The sequence below is a fragment of the Apostichopus japonicus genome, chromosome 13 (assembly GCF_037975245.1).
Source record: "Apostichopus japonicus isolate 1M-3 chromosome 13, ASM3797524v1, whole genome shotgun sequence".
NCBI lineage: Eukaryota > Metazoa > Echinodermata > Holothuroidea > Aspidochirotida > Stichopodidae > Apostichopus > Apostichopus japonicus.
In genome coordinates, this window is record NC_092573.1 from 7,436,624 (window position 1) to 7,455,067 (window position 18,444).

The following is an 18,444-nucleotide window of genomic DNA, read 5'->3' on the forward strand; positions in this document are numbered from 1 at the left end:
GTGAAATTACAAGGGTCTATCATTGTTACCAGTTTTTTCTGTAGCCAAATCATGTGAAGATATACCAATTAAGAATTGATTATTTACACTGTATATTGGTAGGAATTGTGTGGGTTCATATTTCGTTGTAATTGGGGGTCTCATAGGTAAACATTAGGGAGCAAAACATTAAGAAAAAATCAATGTTTATATCATGCGTAGGTCAAATACAAACTTGGGTAGGAGAGAAACCATTAAATGGGGAATTTGAAAATCTGCTATTTCTCTTATATTGGTAGCCCAATAAAAATGCTAAATGCTGTTTGGTAAGACCTTTCATTCCCATCCAGCCAAGGAAGTTTGAAGCATCAAATTTCCCACTTGTGTGTACCCTCATCCTGTACCCTGGTTCCCTGTCATCCTGCCATTTTCCGTTCAGTGTTCGGATGGATCAGACACAAGTTCTGGAGGAATGGCATAGGGATGAAGTTTCAATCGTAAATATTTACTGCACAAACAATTTAACGCTGCTAACATGTTATATCCCAATCACGAGACGTACCACAGGCCTTTAGTGTAAATATGCTTAATCAACTATCCATGGTAATCAACGCTTGTTGTTACAACACCCAACAAACGCTTTGTAACATATCCTTGGCAATGCAAACCTAGCTACCTAGGCTATATATATGGGTGACCTATAATAACTTTTAAGCCGCAACTGTACTTCAATTACTGTTACTGTGTTACCGTAATCTGTCAAAAATTAAGTTAGTGTCAGAAGTCACAACTGCGGATTTCCATCATTTCGTTATGTAAGTATTCATCGCATGATCCTATACATTAACGCTAGAAACTTGTATCAAAGTTTTCTGATGTCTTAATTCGCATCAGTCAATCTCGGCAACTGTTGTTCGGCCTACAGTACAGTAGCCTAACGTTACGATTGCTAGTACAGCACGAAAAGGTAAGCCTAGGCTACAGTCCTACTACCACTACCAGTAGCACTATAGTGACTATCAGGCGTAGGCTAGTCCCTCTAAAAATGGAATAGGCTAGTCTAACAACTGTTGTTCTAACTAGTCGAATGTTGTCTAACTAGCCTTACAACTGTTGCACGGCCTACAGTACAGTGGCCTAACGTTAAGAGTGCTACACTGCTAGTGCAGCACAGTCCCGATGCAAGGGGACTGGGGCTGAGAGCGAATCAGTCGTTTGGTAGTTTGGTTTTCGTGCCCAGGTTCTTTCCTGGGCGACTTTTCCTTAAAAATGTATCTGTTCCCTTTCGAGGGGAATGGTGATGCACACCCGACGATGATCACACAGTCACAGTCCCGATGCAAGGGGACTGGGGCTGAGAGCGGATCAGTCATTTGGTAGTTTGGTTTCGTGCCCAGGTTCTTTCCTGGGCGACTTTTCCTTTAAAAAAAAAAAAGTGCAGCACTAAAAGGTAATTATATGCTAAGCTTCTAGTACTAACATAAGTAAGTTACTTGGCCTACTACTGTAGTAGAACTAGTACAGTACTATAGTCAGTATTACGAAGTTCGGAACACTGCGAAGTTCGGACACCCCTAACAAATACACAATTTCACCATGACAAAAATACAGCAAGAGCCAATTTCACAAAAAACTACGAAGCTACAGTTATTTTCTCTCCACAATGACCCCACCATATCAAGTATATTTTCAGGTGATTTATACCATAAGATATAGTTTTGGGGTGTTTTAACTTGGCTTAGGTGTCCAAACTTCGCAGTGTCCATGCTACTACTAGTGGTGGATTACAACTAGGCTAATCTTACTATACTACTAACACAACTTGTAGGTAACCGAAGCTTAACCCTACAGTAGCAAGTGTGACCCAGGTCTGAAAACTCTTCCTGAATTTATTGAAATCATATAGGCATAGTAAAAGGGGAAACAAAATTTAACAGGACCTAAGACTTTATTATACTTAGGCCTAGGCTAGGTTAAAACCGATGTTTTAAATACTAGTTTTAGTTACAAGACCGGCTATCTCTGCAGCCTTGGTTACCGCTTATATCATCAACTCATGGTGAAAGATGTTTTTTCAAAATCCTATATCCTGAATGCCACTGAACCAGAAGTATAAAATCCATGGAAGACTGCTCAATAAACACCACACAAGAGACTGGCTATATTGGCAAGATCAGGTTGACATTCAGTGTTCACATGCATTGGGACACCCTGATAAACCTCTGTGCAACTGTTGTGACTGAATGGGAAAGATTCTTCTACAAAAAATTAGGCCTCTAGACAGAAAGTCATAGACGAAAAACACTATACTGATCATCCAATTGTTATCATTATATTATTTTTATATTATATGATATTTAGTTTGGATTTGTAACCAAACAATTCCCTCTACGATTTGAAGAATTTGTTGGCTCTTTTGAGGAATATGTACAGTGAAACCTTTAAATATATAACAGTTTAAAATAATTTGATCTGACATTTCACACTTATGAGTGTCTCTGTGCATCCTAATTACAATGTTGTTTCAATTGTACTGTACACAAACAGTTAACAGACTGCATCTATTACAGAGAATATTGTGTTGAAGACATCTGTTATTGCTTTTAAGATATACTTTAAAGACACTGGAAGCTTTCTGCAGATGTTTACTCTGGCTAAACTTGCATGGATGTGTGTAATCATTTACTTATATGTCTGTGGTTTTGTTTATCAACACTGGATACACATGCAATAAAAAAATTATTATGCATGCCTCTGTGATTCACTAAAGTTAAATACATTAAAAGTAAAATCCTCAGAGATGTGGGTGTGCTTTTTTTGTTAGTAAGGGAATAGAAGCTAACTTGATAACCACATTAATCTTAAGTATCAACATGTACTATTTCAAATCTGATTTGGCAGTCAACTCACAGTCGACTATTCTGCAAACTGGTATGACATAAACAACACTTGACAACTTTTGTCATAAGTGCTTAGATAAGTCTTTGATACAATGGTACACTTCCATAAGATTACCAGGCACTAGGGTGAAACAATTAGTGTTAGACTCATAACATTAATCATATATCAGGAAGATCTAGACTCATTACATTAATCATATATCAGGAAGATCTAATGGCCTAATTTTCAGATCCTTCATCAACGTTTAGAGTAAAGGGTATGTGGACCTAGGTCTCATGACCTTTCTTGGGTTCATACATGCAGTAACACCTTAAGGTATTAGTGGTATGTTACTAGAAACTGTGTATATTAACTGTATAATAATACACAATATGTGTCTTCTCATTGCAGACTACTGTATTTGAATAACACTTACCTCCATTTAACAAACATTTGGAAATCCCTGAAGTACCAAGAAGCATAATTGAGGGAAATCATTACAATTTTTATACTAGTCTACTGTAGTTATAACCTGTTTTGGCGAAAGGTTTATAGTGGCACAAGACACTCTTACAGCCCTCATAATAAAGAAGAAATCAATAATTGCATGGTTATCTATCATTTTGGTATTTTAGTCATTTTTGTCATGACACAAATAGCTGCTGAGGTCCTTAGACTTTGTTGTTATATGTTCTAAAAAAGACTAACAAGGAAGACTATATCAGGAATCATGCAGCTAATGGCTCTGTTCAAATTGAACTAATGCAAATTCCTATAGATCTGCTTTTTATCTAGCAGACTGCCCTCTATTAGTAAATTTGTAATCATGCTTGGGGACATATTCTCTAACACTTCCTTTAAAATAACCTCATCTGTCATTCCAGATGACTCATGTGAGTTTGGTTGGTTATTTGTAGAACCATATGGATGTTTCAGTTGTGTTAATGATTAGAGGGATACATGCCATTTGACTGAGAATGTCATAATTTGATTAAGAAATCACTCCTACCTTTATCGCTGCTGACACAACAATATCACTCCTACCTTTACTGTTGCTGACTGTGCTGACACAACAATGTTTCACACTCCATACTGAACTCATGTATATCAATCCTTCCAGAGTTGTTTGTGTAATGGTCACCTAGTTTCTTGTTTTTATAGGGACTAGAATTACTCAGTATCAAGTGATTAAATTGCAGCATCAGTCATTTATGTATCAGGTGAGCAAATCTCTCATCCTGTTTCTGGATAAAGTTGAAAGACATGTTGGCCAACTGATAAAGTAACATGTGAAGGGACAGGATTATGGCAGGAATAACTCTGTAAAGAATACACATGTACAATCTATATAATGTGTTTTAAAGTGTACTGCCGAAAGCTTATATATTTGAATTGTTTAAGTTTTAGTTTCCTCAGCTGTTAATGAGTTTTGCTGGAGAATAACAGTCCTCTTTCACAGAAACTGATTGATAGTTGGCTGATGTGGAATGCCATATATTGTGTGTGCATTGCTAGGATCTTATAAACTAACAGTTAATAAAGTGAAAGTGCCTGTTTAGTGTAAGGTTACATTAGCCGTCAGTTTACTGCAAAGGTCATTGAGTTCAGGAGCACCGTAATTTGAAAGGGGAAGTTTTTTTTTAATATGAGCCGAAAGTACATAGAAACATCTTCCATGTCAGGGAGATTTCTAGGGTAATTCCAGTGCATTATGTAAGAGTGACAAATGAAGCAAATGTGTTATCATGACAGTGAGCAATTTACATCCAAGTAACCTGTACTACAAAATTATAGACCAAATATATGTTATAGTCATGAAAGGTTCCCGTCCTGCTAAACCTCACACAATAATTATCATTCAAGTTTGTAAATATAGCAGGAAGTCTGAAAGTATTGTTTTGTCAAAGGTTACAAAAATATAGTACAAAGTGCAACAATTTTTTCTTAGAACTGCAAAATTTGGGGGTAAGCAGCTAAATTTGTGCAAACAGGAACTGAAATTTTCTCTTCTTGCTTTGCTCTGGCTACATTGACTATTGATTTGACCAGAAAACGGAAGTACTTGTTCATGCAGGAGTGATCAACAATTAGTCCCATATAATAATAATAATATAAATAATATTAGCTATCACTGTTGTGTTATAGCTACAGTATAGTGTAAGCTTCAATGCTACACCTGGATGCTGATCATTATCGTCATGGTTACTGTTATTTTTGTAATTGTGTTATTATATTGTTAAATATACTTTTATTATTGTTGTTGTTATCATTATTATTATCATTATTCCAATACATTTAGCATTGTAATTGCAGTGGAACTCTCTAACATTCTGCAAACAATGCAATCTCCAATAATTTCAGATTGTTTAAAAGACCTTGGGCCGTGGGCGTAAACATTCTTCTTGGATCATTGCAATGATGATGTGGTGCTTCGAATATGCTCATATACATGGCGTAAGATTTGAGAGCTATGCACATTGGCAAGAGTGCTAAAAAATAATCAAAAATTATCTTTGCAATCATATTGTACACATCTTCACTTTATCAGTTGATTTATCATGCACAAATTTATTCTCCTAATAATGCTGTGCAAATATTATCATTGAATCATTTTAAAATTGAGGTTTTGGTACGTGTCCTATCAAAAGTTAAAGATAGATCATAAAAGAGTCATATTGAAAGACCTTTTATTACTTGGACTTCATCGACCTGTTAGAAGAAGTGGCTCCAGTACTTGAAGGTTTCTATTGGTTGCAGCTATAAATATGTTTGTTTTAGTGAGATAGTAGCAGATCGCATTGTTACAGCTGTGATTGATCAAAGCTTACAAGTGTACATACTACAATACACATATACAGTATATATCTGTAATGGTAAATCTGCTTTTGCAAGCTGTGGAAAAGTTCAATGCAATCATAGACAGTCTATTCGTCTGGTAAAAAAGAGGTTTGTTTGCAACTGAAACCAAAAGTGAACAGCTTGCATTCATAAGTAATTAGCTCCGGATATAACTATATAACTTGCTTGCACACTTGCACTACTGTAGTATCAAAACCATGATTATAGTACACCAAAAGTTCGAACAATGGGTGTTTATTGGCTGCACTGAGTTCTTATGAGGGTGATTGATTTCTTGAGCCAACATACCTGGAGAGTTTTTTTGTGGAAATGAGAGGGATGCAGCAGTTCAGAGTCAGACTATAAGTAGCCACAGTATAGAACAACACAGCAACACTAGTTGATGGACTGTACTAGTGTACTGTACAGATCAACAGAAAAGTGTGGTATGTAACAATTACATACAAGTAAATACTATATTCAGGACTTGTACAGATCTAACCAAAGAAAGACAAGGTATGTACAGTAGTCATGTATGAATTCTGCAGTAAACTTACTATGGTAGTGTGCAGATACAGTAGGTATGCAGAAAAGTAAGGTATCACCAGAGATCAGGCCAAGTAGTATGTATTCACATATTTTGTAGCAATTTTAAGAAATATATTGTTTGTCATTATAAGATACTGGAAATACTATGGTTACATGCACAAAACCTTCTATAGACATTTTCACATTTTTGCAGCGTTTTGCTCACTTTTGCATGGCGTTGTCGTATGCGATACCAAATAAGTATGTTACCTTGGTGCATGTATGCCAAATTTCCAATCGTAACATATATATTATAGTATAATTGCACCAACATGGTGTCATTATGAATTAATAGGTCAAATTATTGCTAGATTCATGCAGAACAGCAAGTTATAAAGCAATCATGTTTCAACAAGTGTTTCCGATGGAATATGGGGTATATATACTTTAATTTCATAGGATAACTATTCATTTAGTGTTTACCTTAGTAGCTGCTTCTGAGATACAGTATGTGTGCCATACTTAGTATTAATAATACAGTACTACTGATTAGCTATACCGAATGGGTATACTGTACAGTATATATGTATAATTGGTAGACCACTTCTGTGCAGAAACACTGAGAAATGGTTACTTGGTTATGGTGCATAAATATTAAATGCTTTAATGTTGGTATGAGAATGGTATAGCCACCTTCATTTATTGAAATTTCCCGCAGAAGTGAGTTTCTGACATAATTGGTTACAACAGAATTGGCCAAATAAGAGGATAACTTGGATAGGTGTAAACCAACATTGATTGAATGAATTTTATTACTGTATACAAAAAAAGAAAAAGAAAGAAACAAAACTTATGGCCATATCTATTGCAACACTGTTACAGTAACTATGTTATTTCTTACTTAGTTTCATGCATATTTTACAGTATGTACACTGCCCCTATCAGTGGAAAATGGAACTGTCCTTGGATATTTATGCTAAACTGCAGAACTATGCACAAAATAACACCTACTTCATGCAACCTGTATTGATATCCTTGGCTAAAAAGAAAGTTAAGATGCCCAAAAAATAGGCTTCATTTCAGGCTGTTTGTTGTGTAAAGTTTTCGAGTGTAAAACATCATTTTATGCAGCCTATATGGAACTACACACACAGTGCAGCATTAGTCTGTTGCCAATTGGAAATGACAGATCCGGCATATTTGGTTACTTGCCGCAGGCAGGCAAGTAACCTACAGTATGCAGTCAAGTTGGCGTGGTTGCGTGTGTAGGTGTGTGCGTAGGTGTGTGTATGTACAGTATGTGACGCCCTAGATTATACACGATATCTCAAGATAGGTAATATCAGTTCTCATATTTGGCATGTGGCTTTCCCATATCTAGTATAAGAACCCTATTGTTTTTGGGTGGAGGTCAAAGGTCATTTGGAGTCAGCAGCAGGTAAAACGTAAGTATCTCCAGAACCTGAACAATAAAGGATCTTACATATATGCATAGGATAGCCTTTTGTAGTGTAAAGATTCTACACAACTTGGTGTAGGTTAAAAGTCATTTAAGGTCATCAGAGGTCAAACCCTGAAAACCTTGTAAGCACAATATATCAAGATAGGGAACTTCATATTCGATATGGCTTCCCTATAATGAGTACAAGATCCCTAATGAATATGATGGAGGTCACAGGTCAGTTAAGGTCAGCAGTTGCCAAAATGTGAAAACTATGTATCTCTCAAAGACCAAACTTTCTTCATAGTTTTATGCAGGTCAAATGTCATATGGAGTCAACAGAGATGAAACCTGAAAACATTGTAAACATGATATCTCAAGAAGGGAATATTGACAGTCATATTATAATCATTTGACAAAACTTCTATGATCTCTAGGGAGTACACTGGTTCCTTTAGAGCAATCGGGGTCACTGGTAATGATCCTTTTGACAGTTTTGTGTTTTAATCCTTCATCTAATGATGATTCAGAAGAATTTTTGAAGCATTAATTCCCAAGTAGCAGTTCCCTGATAAACATTCTGCAAGACATTCTGCATATACTGTCAAGTCAAGTAACCCCTGGGAGGGTCTTCACTCTGGTTCTTAAAAGGCTTTCAATTGGTTGGTATCAAGTCCAATTGAAAGAATTGACGAATGAACATCAATTTTATTATGCCCTTTGTAATGGCTCCTACACAGAAGTGATAGATGCTTGTTTGTGGGAATTGTTTCTGTAAAAATTGAGGGCTGTCGAATAATGTGGTGTAGTATTTACCATGCACTTCAATGGGATGTTTGGACTTGAACTTCCGAAGTGTGTTTCTTTGAGCCCCCAGTCCTGATGGGTGCACGAGGAGAAAAGAGGAGAAACTTTAAGAAAAAATTTAAGAGGAAACTATTGTATCTATCAAATATCGCATGAACCACTGAAATCAGCAGTCAAGCGTTTAAGTCAATTGCAGTAGAAAAATGTCTCTGGTAAATGCATATAGGCTTTAAGATGACATTGTTTCAATCAGTTAGGGTATTGCACAGGGACTTGCATTAAGGAATCGATGTGGCCTTCAAACATTTATTCACAGTTTGTTATTACTAAATATTCAGCTAAGCTGATGTAAGCTCATGAAAAATTGAAAATACATGCTCAGTCCATCAATCCAATACTGCAAAAGGAAATTTCAGTAAGTACCTTCCAAAAATCAGTTTAAAACCAACTTGAGATTGTCAGGCTTTGTCAGTATTTGAGCTGTGCACCCATCAATACATATCAGTCATCATACATGGGTGATAACTGACATTTGTTGAAAGGGTCATGTAATAAACCATGCTTGTATTTATTAACCCTTGACATTTAGGCTCCAGTGATGACTGACTGATGGTTTCATGAAATGAAAGATGTACAGTTTCCTTTTTAAAGTGATCTTCTCCTTCTCTGCAAGTCTTTGACAGGAAACTTCAAGTGAATCTTCTTCCTTTGTTTCCAGAACTATTGTCTGTAGGTTTCTAGCTCTATAGATAATGTGTGCAGCTTGCCTTTTACATGTTTGAAATGGTGGGTGTCATCATTGCTGTCATCATTGAAAACACACAAGTTTCACAACCATTGATGGAATTTTCATTTTGAGATCCGTACAGCAATTCTTTCAATCTGTATTGCTATTGCACATTGTGGATGGTTTATCATTAAAACCCTCAGTCAATAATAAGAGCAGATTGGAAAGGGATATCAGCTATTTTGCTTGTAACCTGAGGCAAGAAACTTTTGGTTTTAGTAGACTCCATTGTGGAGCTCCCCTGTGAAGTAATAAACTCATTGCTGATCATCGTTTCCAGTACAGTGGTTTAGTTTCTTTGGGATGACTGGATATTTCTTTTTCCTTTCTCCAGTGGACTATTTTAATTGAAGTGAATTCACTCGCATGATAGATTCAAGTGAGCATTGAAAAGAAGTGTGCAACTGGAATGACTTTAGGTAGGTTATTACTTACATGTAGATATATATGTGGTAGGCCTTACACACTAGACTCATGTGTGAATGCTGTACTTTCTAGTTTTATTTGGGCTTTCAGTAGAAAAGTATCCCGTTTTAATTGGACAACAGTTAGCTGCATGACAAGGCCGAATTTAAAAATTCTTTTCTGAACATGTTCTTTTTATTCACGTTAACACAGCATGTACTGTGTCAATCCAAGATATTGTAGTATGATTTTCAACAATCTCATCTTTGACAAATTATTGGGAATTGAAGTATAATGTGTTATTTTAGACCATAAAAGTTCTTCTTATAATTTTTTTGTGGTATTCGGAGAGGTTAATTGAATAAGTTGAGAGGTAAGCCAGCCTCTTCAGTGACGTGAGGCTTAGTTGTTTAAAAGGTACAGTAATTTCTCAAAACAAAAAGTGGTATTAATGTTTAACATGCAGAAATGTTACTGTAGTTGCATGGGTTGTAGACATGCATGGCTGTTAAAATCCTCCAATAATATTTGTACACAGCTACTGTAGGGAATGAGTTATCCAGTGTATTCCTTAGTTTAAGACAGTTGATAAGTGTATTAATGTATGTGATTTAGGATACTGTATATACTATACTATCAAGCTATCCACAGATATGGTTAAAGGAGTTTATTGATTCCTTTTCGAATGCAGAAGGAATCTATGCGATGGTGATGGCGTGTGCATGCACACTTGCTCGTAAATTACTCAAACTTGAGATTCAGAAGGATAACTGGGGTATATACATACAGTATCATATTTGGTATGTTGGTTCCTCTAAGGTAAAACTGTTTGGGATTGTTGTTGGTATTGGTCAAAGGTCATTTGAGATCAGCACAGGTCAAAGTCTGAAAACATTGTACACACAATATCTCAAGTAGTAGAAATTTGGTGTGTAGCTAGCTGTTGGTGAATAGACGATAGGTAGTGTTTTCCATGAATGTCAAAGGTCAGGTGGAAGAAGAGGGTAGCTCTCATTGATTAGTAATTTAGTCAAGGAAATGGATACTGCATATTTAATAAGCTCATCACTAGCAATGCTAATTCAAGTAACATTATCTTGTAATTAAATATTTCTAATAATGAATGATTTTGAAGGAACTGTTGTAACTTAAGCACTCCTATACATGAAATCAATTTACATAACAGGTAACTCCTATGCTTACCTTTACCAGTTAAGTGCCTCCTCTACTGTGTGTAAAATAGGTAACTGTTTGCTTACCTTTACAAGTATTCTACAAGTATTCTAATTTTTGCCAGCCCAGAGCTGATTCTATTGCGCAGAATGTTTTTCCTGGAGTTCCTTTAACTGTTGGCGGACCTGATAATATTTGACCTGAAGTTCTCATTCTCATTCTGCATCTTCTCATATTCGTCTTCTAATATTCGATTAGTAAAAGTCATGCAAATGGATATTGCATAATTTATAAGCCCATCACTAGCACTCAAGTAATAATATCTTGTAGTTATTTTGTAATAAAGACTGGATTTGAAGGAAGCACTCCTATAACATGAAGTCGATTTATACAACAGGTCACTCATGTGCTAACCTACTGTGAGAAAGAGAATAACATGATGAAACCAGTTGATAACATTTTATTTTCTAAAGCTAAGAGAGAAAAGAACTGTTTAGGAAACAGCTTACGGTATCTACTGTGCTCTCAGTCTGTTCTCATCTCAGTTCGCCTTGAGCAGTTAGAAGTTTCATCAGATGTCATATTGACATACATGACTTTAGTACAAGAGCCCAGTAATTCTTTGTGAAGGTCAAAGCTCATTTGAGGTCTGCAAGGGGGAAGTGTTAAAATCTTAAAAGTACAGTAGCTTCATAATTTTTTTTTTTTCAAGTTGAGACTTCTGGTTTGCTTTTAAAGTAAATGATTGATTAAGGCTAGCAGAATTCAATCCCGAAAAACTGTTCTTCTTAGTAAGGAAGTGGCCAGTAATAAGCGTTGGGTTTCAGCATGACATTTTATGCCAAGGACATGGTGTACAGGAAAGCACATAATTGGTGAGATCTTAATTGATAGTGTTGTCATGAAATTGAAACTGATTTGCATTTTATGAATCTAATTAGTAACTCCTGAAAGTTTACACCATGTCAGGGTAATATTTCATTGTTCTCACTGTCTTGGTATACATCCATGCTCTCACCATACTTAATTGGTACCGTACAAGTTTAAGATGTTATTTAAGATGTCATAATTTGTATTTAAGTTTAGAAACCAGTCTAATCATGTGTTATTTTCTAGGCTATAGAAAGTAAACAATCTGGTGCTGCAGCCAGCTAAATATTATTTAATATTTTGGTATCATGCATAATATAGTGGCTACTTCATGTATAAATGTTTCAATGAGAGTTTGCAACCAATTTATGTTGATGTGGTTTGTTTTAAATAATTGAGGTTGCATTTCTCACTAAAATGTTGACTGAGTGTAGAACAATAGAACTCATTCATGAAAACATGAATCATTTTAAACTTTGGTATATTTAGACCTGTATAAGTAAGTATACTAGTTTTGGTTAAAAAAAAACAACAACAATTGGAACACAATGCAACCTTGAAAAGAAAAATGGAGAACCCATCAGTTTGAATTCAGTGCCAGTACTATAGAACAGAACACCTTTGTTTGTCCCATAAAGATGGGTAAAAACTGTATAGCCCTCCTATGCCATTTTGTTGTGGGCTCTCGATAAATCCTTTATGGCTACCAATCTTGTCACAAAAGCCTGACGTCTTGTAGACCTACCTTTTGAGTGAAATTGTATCTGAGCATTGTCCATTTATTATGTGCATTGTGACATTGCAAGGTGACTGCAACGTCTAACCAGGGAGCTGTTATGGAACAACTCCCTGGTCTAACCTTGTGTGCCAGGTGTACATTACTGTACATGTTTTCAATCTCGAAACTTTGTTGCAAAGAAGAAAAGGTCAGTCTATATAACAAATTAGAGGCCCTGTTTACATATTGATATTTTTGGACCATAACAGATGCAGTATGTAAACAAACTGTGAAAAGATAAAAATTGATACTGGTCTCTATGGACACTCCTGTACTTTAAAAATTTCAAGGGGAAGATTGGGTAAAAGTATGTTGGCCTGACGTTTCGATCCTAGCAGGATCTTCATCAAAGGCTAAATGACAAGATTGGAGCAAATACCCAACTTTACAAAGCTGTTATTTTAATATTATATACATAAAGTTAAATCTACTTGGATTCTGACCATTTTGGCAAAGTATTTCCCTTTTAAGTCCTTGTGAGTCATGGCATAGACATATATTTAACTTGTGTGGTTGCAACTGAAAAGGACCTGTGTGTATTTTCATGTCAAACTCGTACAATTTCATAATCCTTAGTATCTGTTGATAGTTTGATTCTTGGTTCGACCGTTATCATCTACTCCGCACTCAGTGAGTGTGACTTGCAAACAATTCTCAGTAATACTGCTATACAGTACAAGATTAAGGGAAGTAAAGAGTTTTGACAGGAAATTACAAATAGACTGTCCCAAATTCCCTTTTGTTGTTGCTTCTTGTTCATAAGTTGTTTGTAAGGTCCATAAACATTGCACACTGTGTTTGACCACATGAACTAATTGGACTTAGGTTGTTCAGCCACTGGCTGCATGGCTGAGTACTGACGGAAAACTTGCATCCCCTCCTCCCACGCCCTCCCTCCCCTCCCCGGATTTGGTGCAATGAATGTTCTCTAGTACAAGGTATGTTAGTCAAATGCTTAAACCAGCACACAGGCCATCAATGTTTCTTCCTTGTCTGTGTGGTGTACAGTGCATACTGTGTGTGTGTGTCTGATGTACAGTAAGTATTGTTGACTGTTGATGTAAACTGTTAGATTCTCCATCTCTCTTTATGACAGTTGTTACACAAACTGACATTCCTTTGTATGCTGTCAGCTAGCTAATCAAGTGTTCTGTAGATTTTGTTGCCATATATACTGATACAGGTTTATGTTACCTTTTACAGACAATTGATTACATATAGCTGCTAAAGATGCCAATCACAGCAGAAAACTACGATATTATCCAGAAACTGTTGGACAGCTACGAATCTGAGGCTGCCATCTCAGATGGGGGAGAGCTCTCACAACCTGAGGTGCAGTACACCATCGCCTCCCTCCGTGCCTATGCAACCAAACTCTGTACCCTTCAAGAAACAAAGCCCAGCTACCAAAATGGCGGATCTGGAGGTCCCGTCCCTCTCAACAGTGAGAGGCAGGAAACTGCTAATCCCGAGATGAAGGACAGGGAGGAAATCTGCATCTTTTCTTTTCACTCACCACCGAGAAAGGCCAGAGACTTTGGTCTGATTCTACGACAGGAAACTGGTCATTTGAACAAGACGAATCGCAAACTCTGGCGACGAAGTGTGACCTTAGGTTCAGACCAATTCACAGCCCCGGTCAGCTCCGTGGGCCAGATAAGGGTGGAACTGATCTTACCAAAGTCCTACACGCAAGAAGATGGCCGCCTGAAGCCTGGCGACGAGATACTGACCATCAATGGACAAGTGTTAGAGAACTGTGATGAGCTCAAGGCTGGGTAAGCATAACATTGGTAAAGTATTATGATATGGGCATTATTAAGTAGATAACAGAGCTATATTGTAGGTCATGGATAACAGTCATGCTACAGTTGCATTCAGTGGAAACTATACATATCCGCACCGCCTTTGTATCGTTCCGTTCTGAGTGTATATGGCATATTATTGTTATTGTATGTTGAAGACCCTCTGTTTCATTTGTTTCAAATTTTCCATTTGGAAATTAATCATAAAACCAAAAAGAGTTTCTTACTTTTATTTTGCCCGTCTCTTATTGTTCCTGTCTCTTCCAAAGAATCTGATCTACCAACCTTTGTTGGTTTGCATCACCATGTAGACCTATTTCCTTACTAACCATTTATCGGTTTCAATGTTATATAGATAGTTATATTCCCCTATGTCATCTACCTCACAGTACATGCAATGGGAAAGGAACAAGTAAGTTGCTATTAACACATTCATAAACTGGTAAGACTGTGTAGAACAAGCGGTAGGATAGTTTCGATTGCCTTGCAACCCATAAAAAGATCCAAATCTTCTTTCATTCTTTTGTTTTAATCTGAAATATACAGTAGCATTGATTTTATCTTTACTGTGCAGTATAGTTTTACAATCGATGTAAGACCTACACTGCTAAGTTGGTGTTTGTGGATTAAAAGTAGTCTTTTGTTTTGCTCTACTTCCTACCTCTTTATTGGTGACAGGAATGTAAGTTTGAGACACAAACATTCTGTATTTACTTCGCTCCTCGCTTACCTGTCTCCTCACAACCTTAGCACCCGCTCTACCGTGCCTGTTTTCATCTGAAATTCTAGTTACTAAAGAAGATGATTAATTATCATTATTGTACAGTTTCATTTTCCTCTCCATTCAAACTGAACACTATCACCAGACTTTAAAAGTTACTTCTGAGAGTATACAAGCAAACCGTAATACACCATATGTAGTGACATAAGAACATGGTTAGACTAGACACCTTCATTGCAACTGTACTTAATATCTTGTAGAATTTATTTTACTGATAAGCTGTTTTATCTACAGTACCAGTAACTTATAACTTCAAGGTGTTATTTGGAGGTTGTATGCTCATTGTGGGGTGTGTTACCATCTCAAACCAGAGTGTGTGCATTTAGTTGATTTTCTGAAGGTAGGTTGCTATAGAGGGAAAGTGTACAGCAGTGTCCCAGTTGCTACCAGGATGACTTTTAACTGTGCTGTTGTGTAACATTCACTTTGCTATGACCTCTTTCAAACTTGACATTAAGGGAAGTATTTTTGGTCTCAAAGGTTAATAATTCCTACTGGTCAGACACAATACTGACTAAGTTTATGGTTAACCATGGTATATTGGAAGGAATTCCTGTATAACTTCCTGGGTTTCCGTTGGAAGGTCTGAGATGCTGTGTATTGTATGATATTCTTATTGTGACTGTATGGCTGGTATATTGACTTCTACAACTGGAGTTCACTATAACACTGTCAGTATGTACAGTGGGTTATGTGGTGTGATTCGCTATCCAGTGATTGAGGGAATTATTAGCTGGTGATAACATTCGTTGTCGGACGGGTGAGTGCCTTGCTAAGTTTTATTAGTTATCTCGGAATAAGAGGATTAATAGAGTGTTATATTAAACGACATGTCAGAGTCAAATACTGAGTTAATTAATTAACTTTGCTTCAGCTGTCCCTAGCAGCAGTTTATTATTGATGGTTTTGTCTAGCTTGGGACGAATACAAAATAGCACAGTGAAGGAAACCTCATGTTTATTATTTTTTTGTGAAGAATTACGAGTCAGACATATCCTGGAGAGATCAACAAACGAAGGGAATGATTAAATAAATATGAACTAGAAAAGATAACATGCAAATTGCGTCTAATAAAGGATAACATACCATTTTGGTTCAAGTAGATAGTATTGATTTGTAGAGATATTGAAATAATAAAAGCTGTATCAGCCAAGTATTTTACTACTTTCATTCTGATTGTTGGATGTCCATTAGAAAGATAAAAGTTTTAAGATGAACACTGTGTATAATCAAGTACTGATATTTCTCCTGGAAAAATTGAATTAGTTGTGATATATACTTGTTGGTAACGATGGCTCATTATACTCAAGTCAGTCAGATGCGGTTAAGTCCCTTTCTGTGATTCCTTGAGCTGAATTTGCCTGCCCTTCCTTTCAACAAGAGAGAGCGGTTCGCTGTTCACTTCCTTTGACAATATTAGCGTAATATCCCTTTTTCCTTTATTTCATTTCCACTGTGCCACAGCAAACTGTTGGATAATGCACTCAGGTCTGGCTCACTGTGTGTTGCTATCCTAAGGAAAGTGAAAAGGAGAGCTCCACAGCCACCAAACAAGAGGAACTCGATCGCTATAGATCTCACAAACTACGCGAGCCAGAGATTACCGAAGAGCCCACCGGGTGAAGCATCTACAGACAGTTCTAGTTACAATATCTTTAAAAGATCTTACTCCTTGAAAGGGAAAGGAACCGATTTCTCCGAAGTGGCGATTGGCGGTTCAAAATTCTTACCAAAGAGACAAGGGGATTCTGTGAAACGTAAAGCTCCGGATATACCCCAGGGAGGGGGGAAAACCCCCAGCGAGATGCCCATCAAGAGACACAACCAAACTGACGGTTATCAAACTAACGTACCACACATATCAAGGAGTGATTCTGTGTTATCTAAAACCTTGACAGATGCCAGAAGAAGGGTAAGTACAGCATAGTATTATAATATTGTTACCAGACATTGATAGTCATTGGCAAGTCCCATTGATATATCATGTACAGGTAGTGTACTAAATGTTGTTATGATGTTAAGTGTGTCATAATGGTGTCAATACTATGGTTTGTTTAACTGTCTAACTGTTAATTTGCCAATTGTTATTGGTGTCTTAACAACAGGACTGGCTTCTTCTCCTTCATTATGTATATATACCAGTGTGCAGTAACTGTGTTGTTTAGATTCAAACAGTTCATTTCATTGAGGGTCAGTTGCAAGGACACCAATGCTGGCAATAAACTAAAGCATTCTATCGTAGTTTATGACTGTGTGTAAAGAAAGGTATCGAGTGTTATAATATGTGTTGGAAGTGTCTATCATTTAAATGAACTTTTTAGATTCTTTTCCAGTATGTAAATTATGAAACCATTTTTACATTTGATACCCTGTATAATGTATCCCAAATTTGCTATAGTGTCTGCCTTATTAGTACACACATTTACACACTACTACTGTACACGTCTGCAAGTCTCACAGTTAGCTAGTATGATTGCTAGTAACCAAAGGTTTAATAGTCCGAAGTGTTTTAGTAGTTTTGTCTTGTTGTGCATTGGGGATTTAATTGCCTCATATATATTATGTACAGGGAATTATTTATCTGGTACAGCATATATAGCAAAAACGCCAAAAATGAATTTCAATATAACTGCAAAGATGTATAGCAGATTTTGTGCACAGTAACCATTTCCTTTGAATTTAAATAGACCAAATTCAGAGTTCCTTCAGAAACTGCTTGACCAAGATTTGAACACTAAATTAAATTCCCTGAAGTAATATTGAATATGACTGATGATTTATCTCAGATTTCAAACATGAAAGGTGTGCTTGTCATGTTCAAATTGTGAAAATTAATAGCCTAGTATAAAAAACTTTAAGAAAAGAAATAGGTTGCTTTCAGCCAAGTATTAATTAGTTTTCTTGCTCTTAGGATTATAGCAATAAGTCAACGGTAACAAGTACGAAAAGCCTCCCATTTGCATTCGTGAGAGTAATATCCTTCACAAACTCCCTTTGTGACATTTGGATTTCCTGTCTTTGCTTTCCTGTGGCAGAATTTCACGTTTTTAGATATCCTGTCATTAGTCCAGCAAGAATCAGTGATGGGTGTAATTTGAATCTTGTAGCTAAATATTTGAAAGAGGCCCAAGATGTGACAGCAATTATTTACCAGGGAAGGACTTTTGTCTCATCAAAGATTGCATTATGTGAAGAAATTATTTAACCCCCAATTACGGTATATATACGAGATGGTTGCATGAATGTGAGATATCACCACGTAAATAACAGGTTATACTCTGAACACACATTGAAGAGAAAGCTTGATTGAAGCTAGTGTTCATTTTAATACAAGGTAAACACATCCATAGGATTTCAAATGAGCTTACAGTG

General features: G+C 36.5%; 1 protein-coding gene across 5 annotated transcripts in view; it reads left to right on the forward strand.

Annotated features, from left to right (window-relative positions):
* Window positions 1-637: 637 nt before the first annotated feature.
* LOC139978958 (uncharacterized) overlaps window positions 638-18,444 on the forward strand; it is a 65,427-nt gene continuing 47,620 nt past the window's right edge. For 3 of the 5 annotated variants that reach the window (XM_071989552.1, XM_071989555.1, XM_071989556.1), the window contains exons 1-3: window positions 638-794; window positions 13,690-14,264; window positions 16,537-16,984. In XM_071989552.1, the coding sequence (XP_071845653.1) occupies window positions 13,717-14,264; window positions 16,537-16,984 (996 nt within the window). In that variant the 5' untranslated portion in view covers window positions 638-794; window positions 13,690-13,716. Of the gene's footprint in view, window positions 795-5,925; window positions 6,214-9,594; window positions 9,680-13,689; window positions 14,265-16,536; window positions 16,985-18,444 lie in introns of those variants that run through there. The other 2 variants (XM_071989554.1, XM_071989553.1) reach the window with 2 other exon arrangements.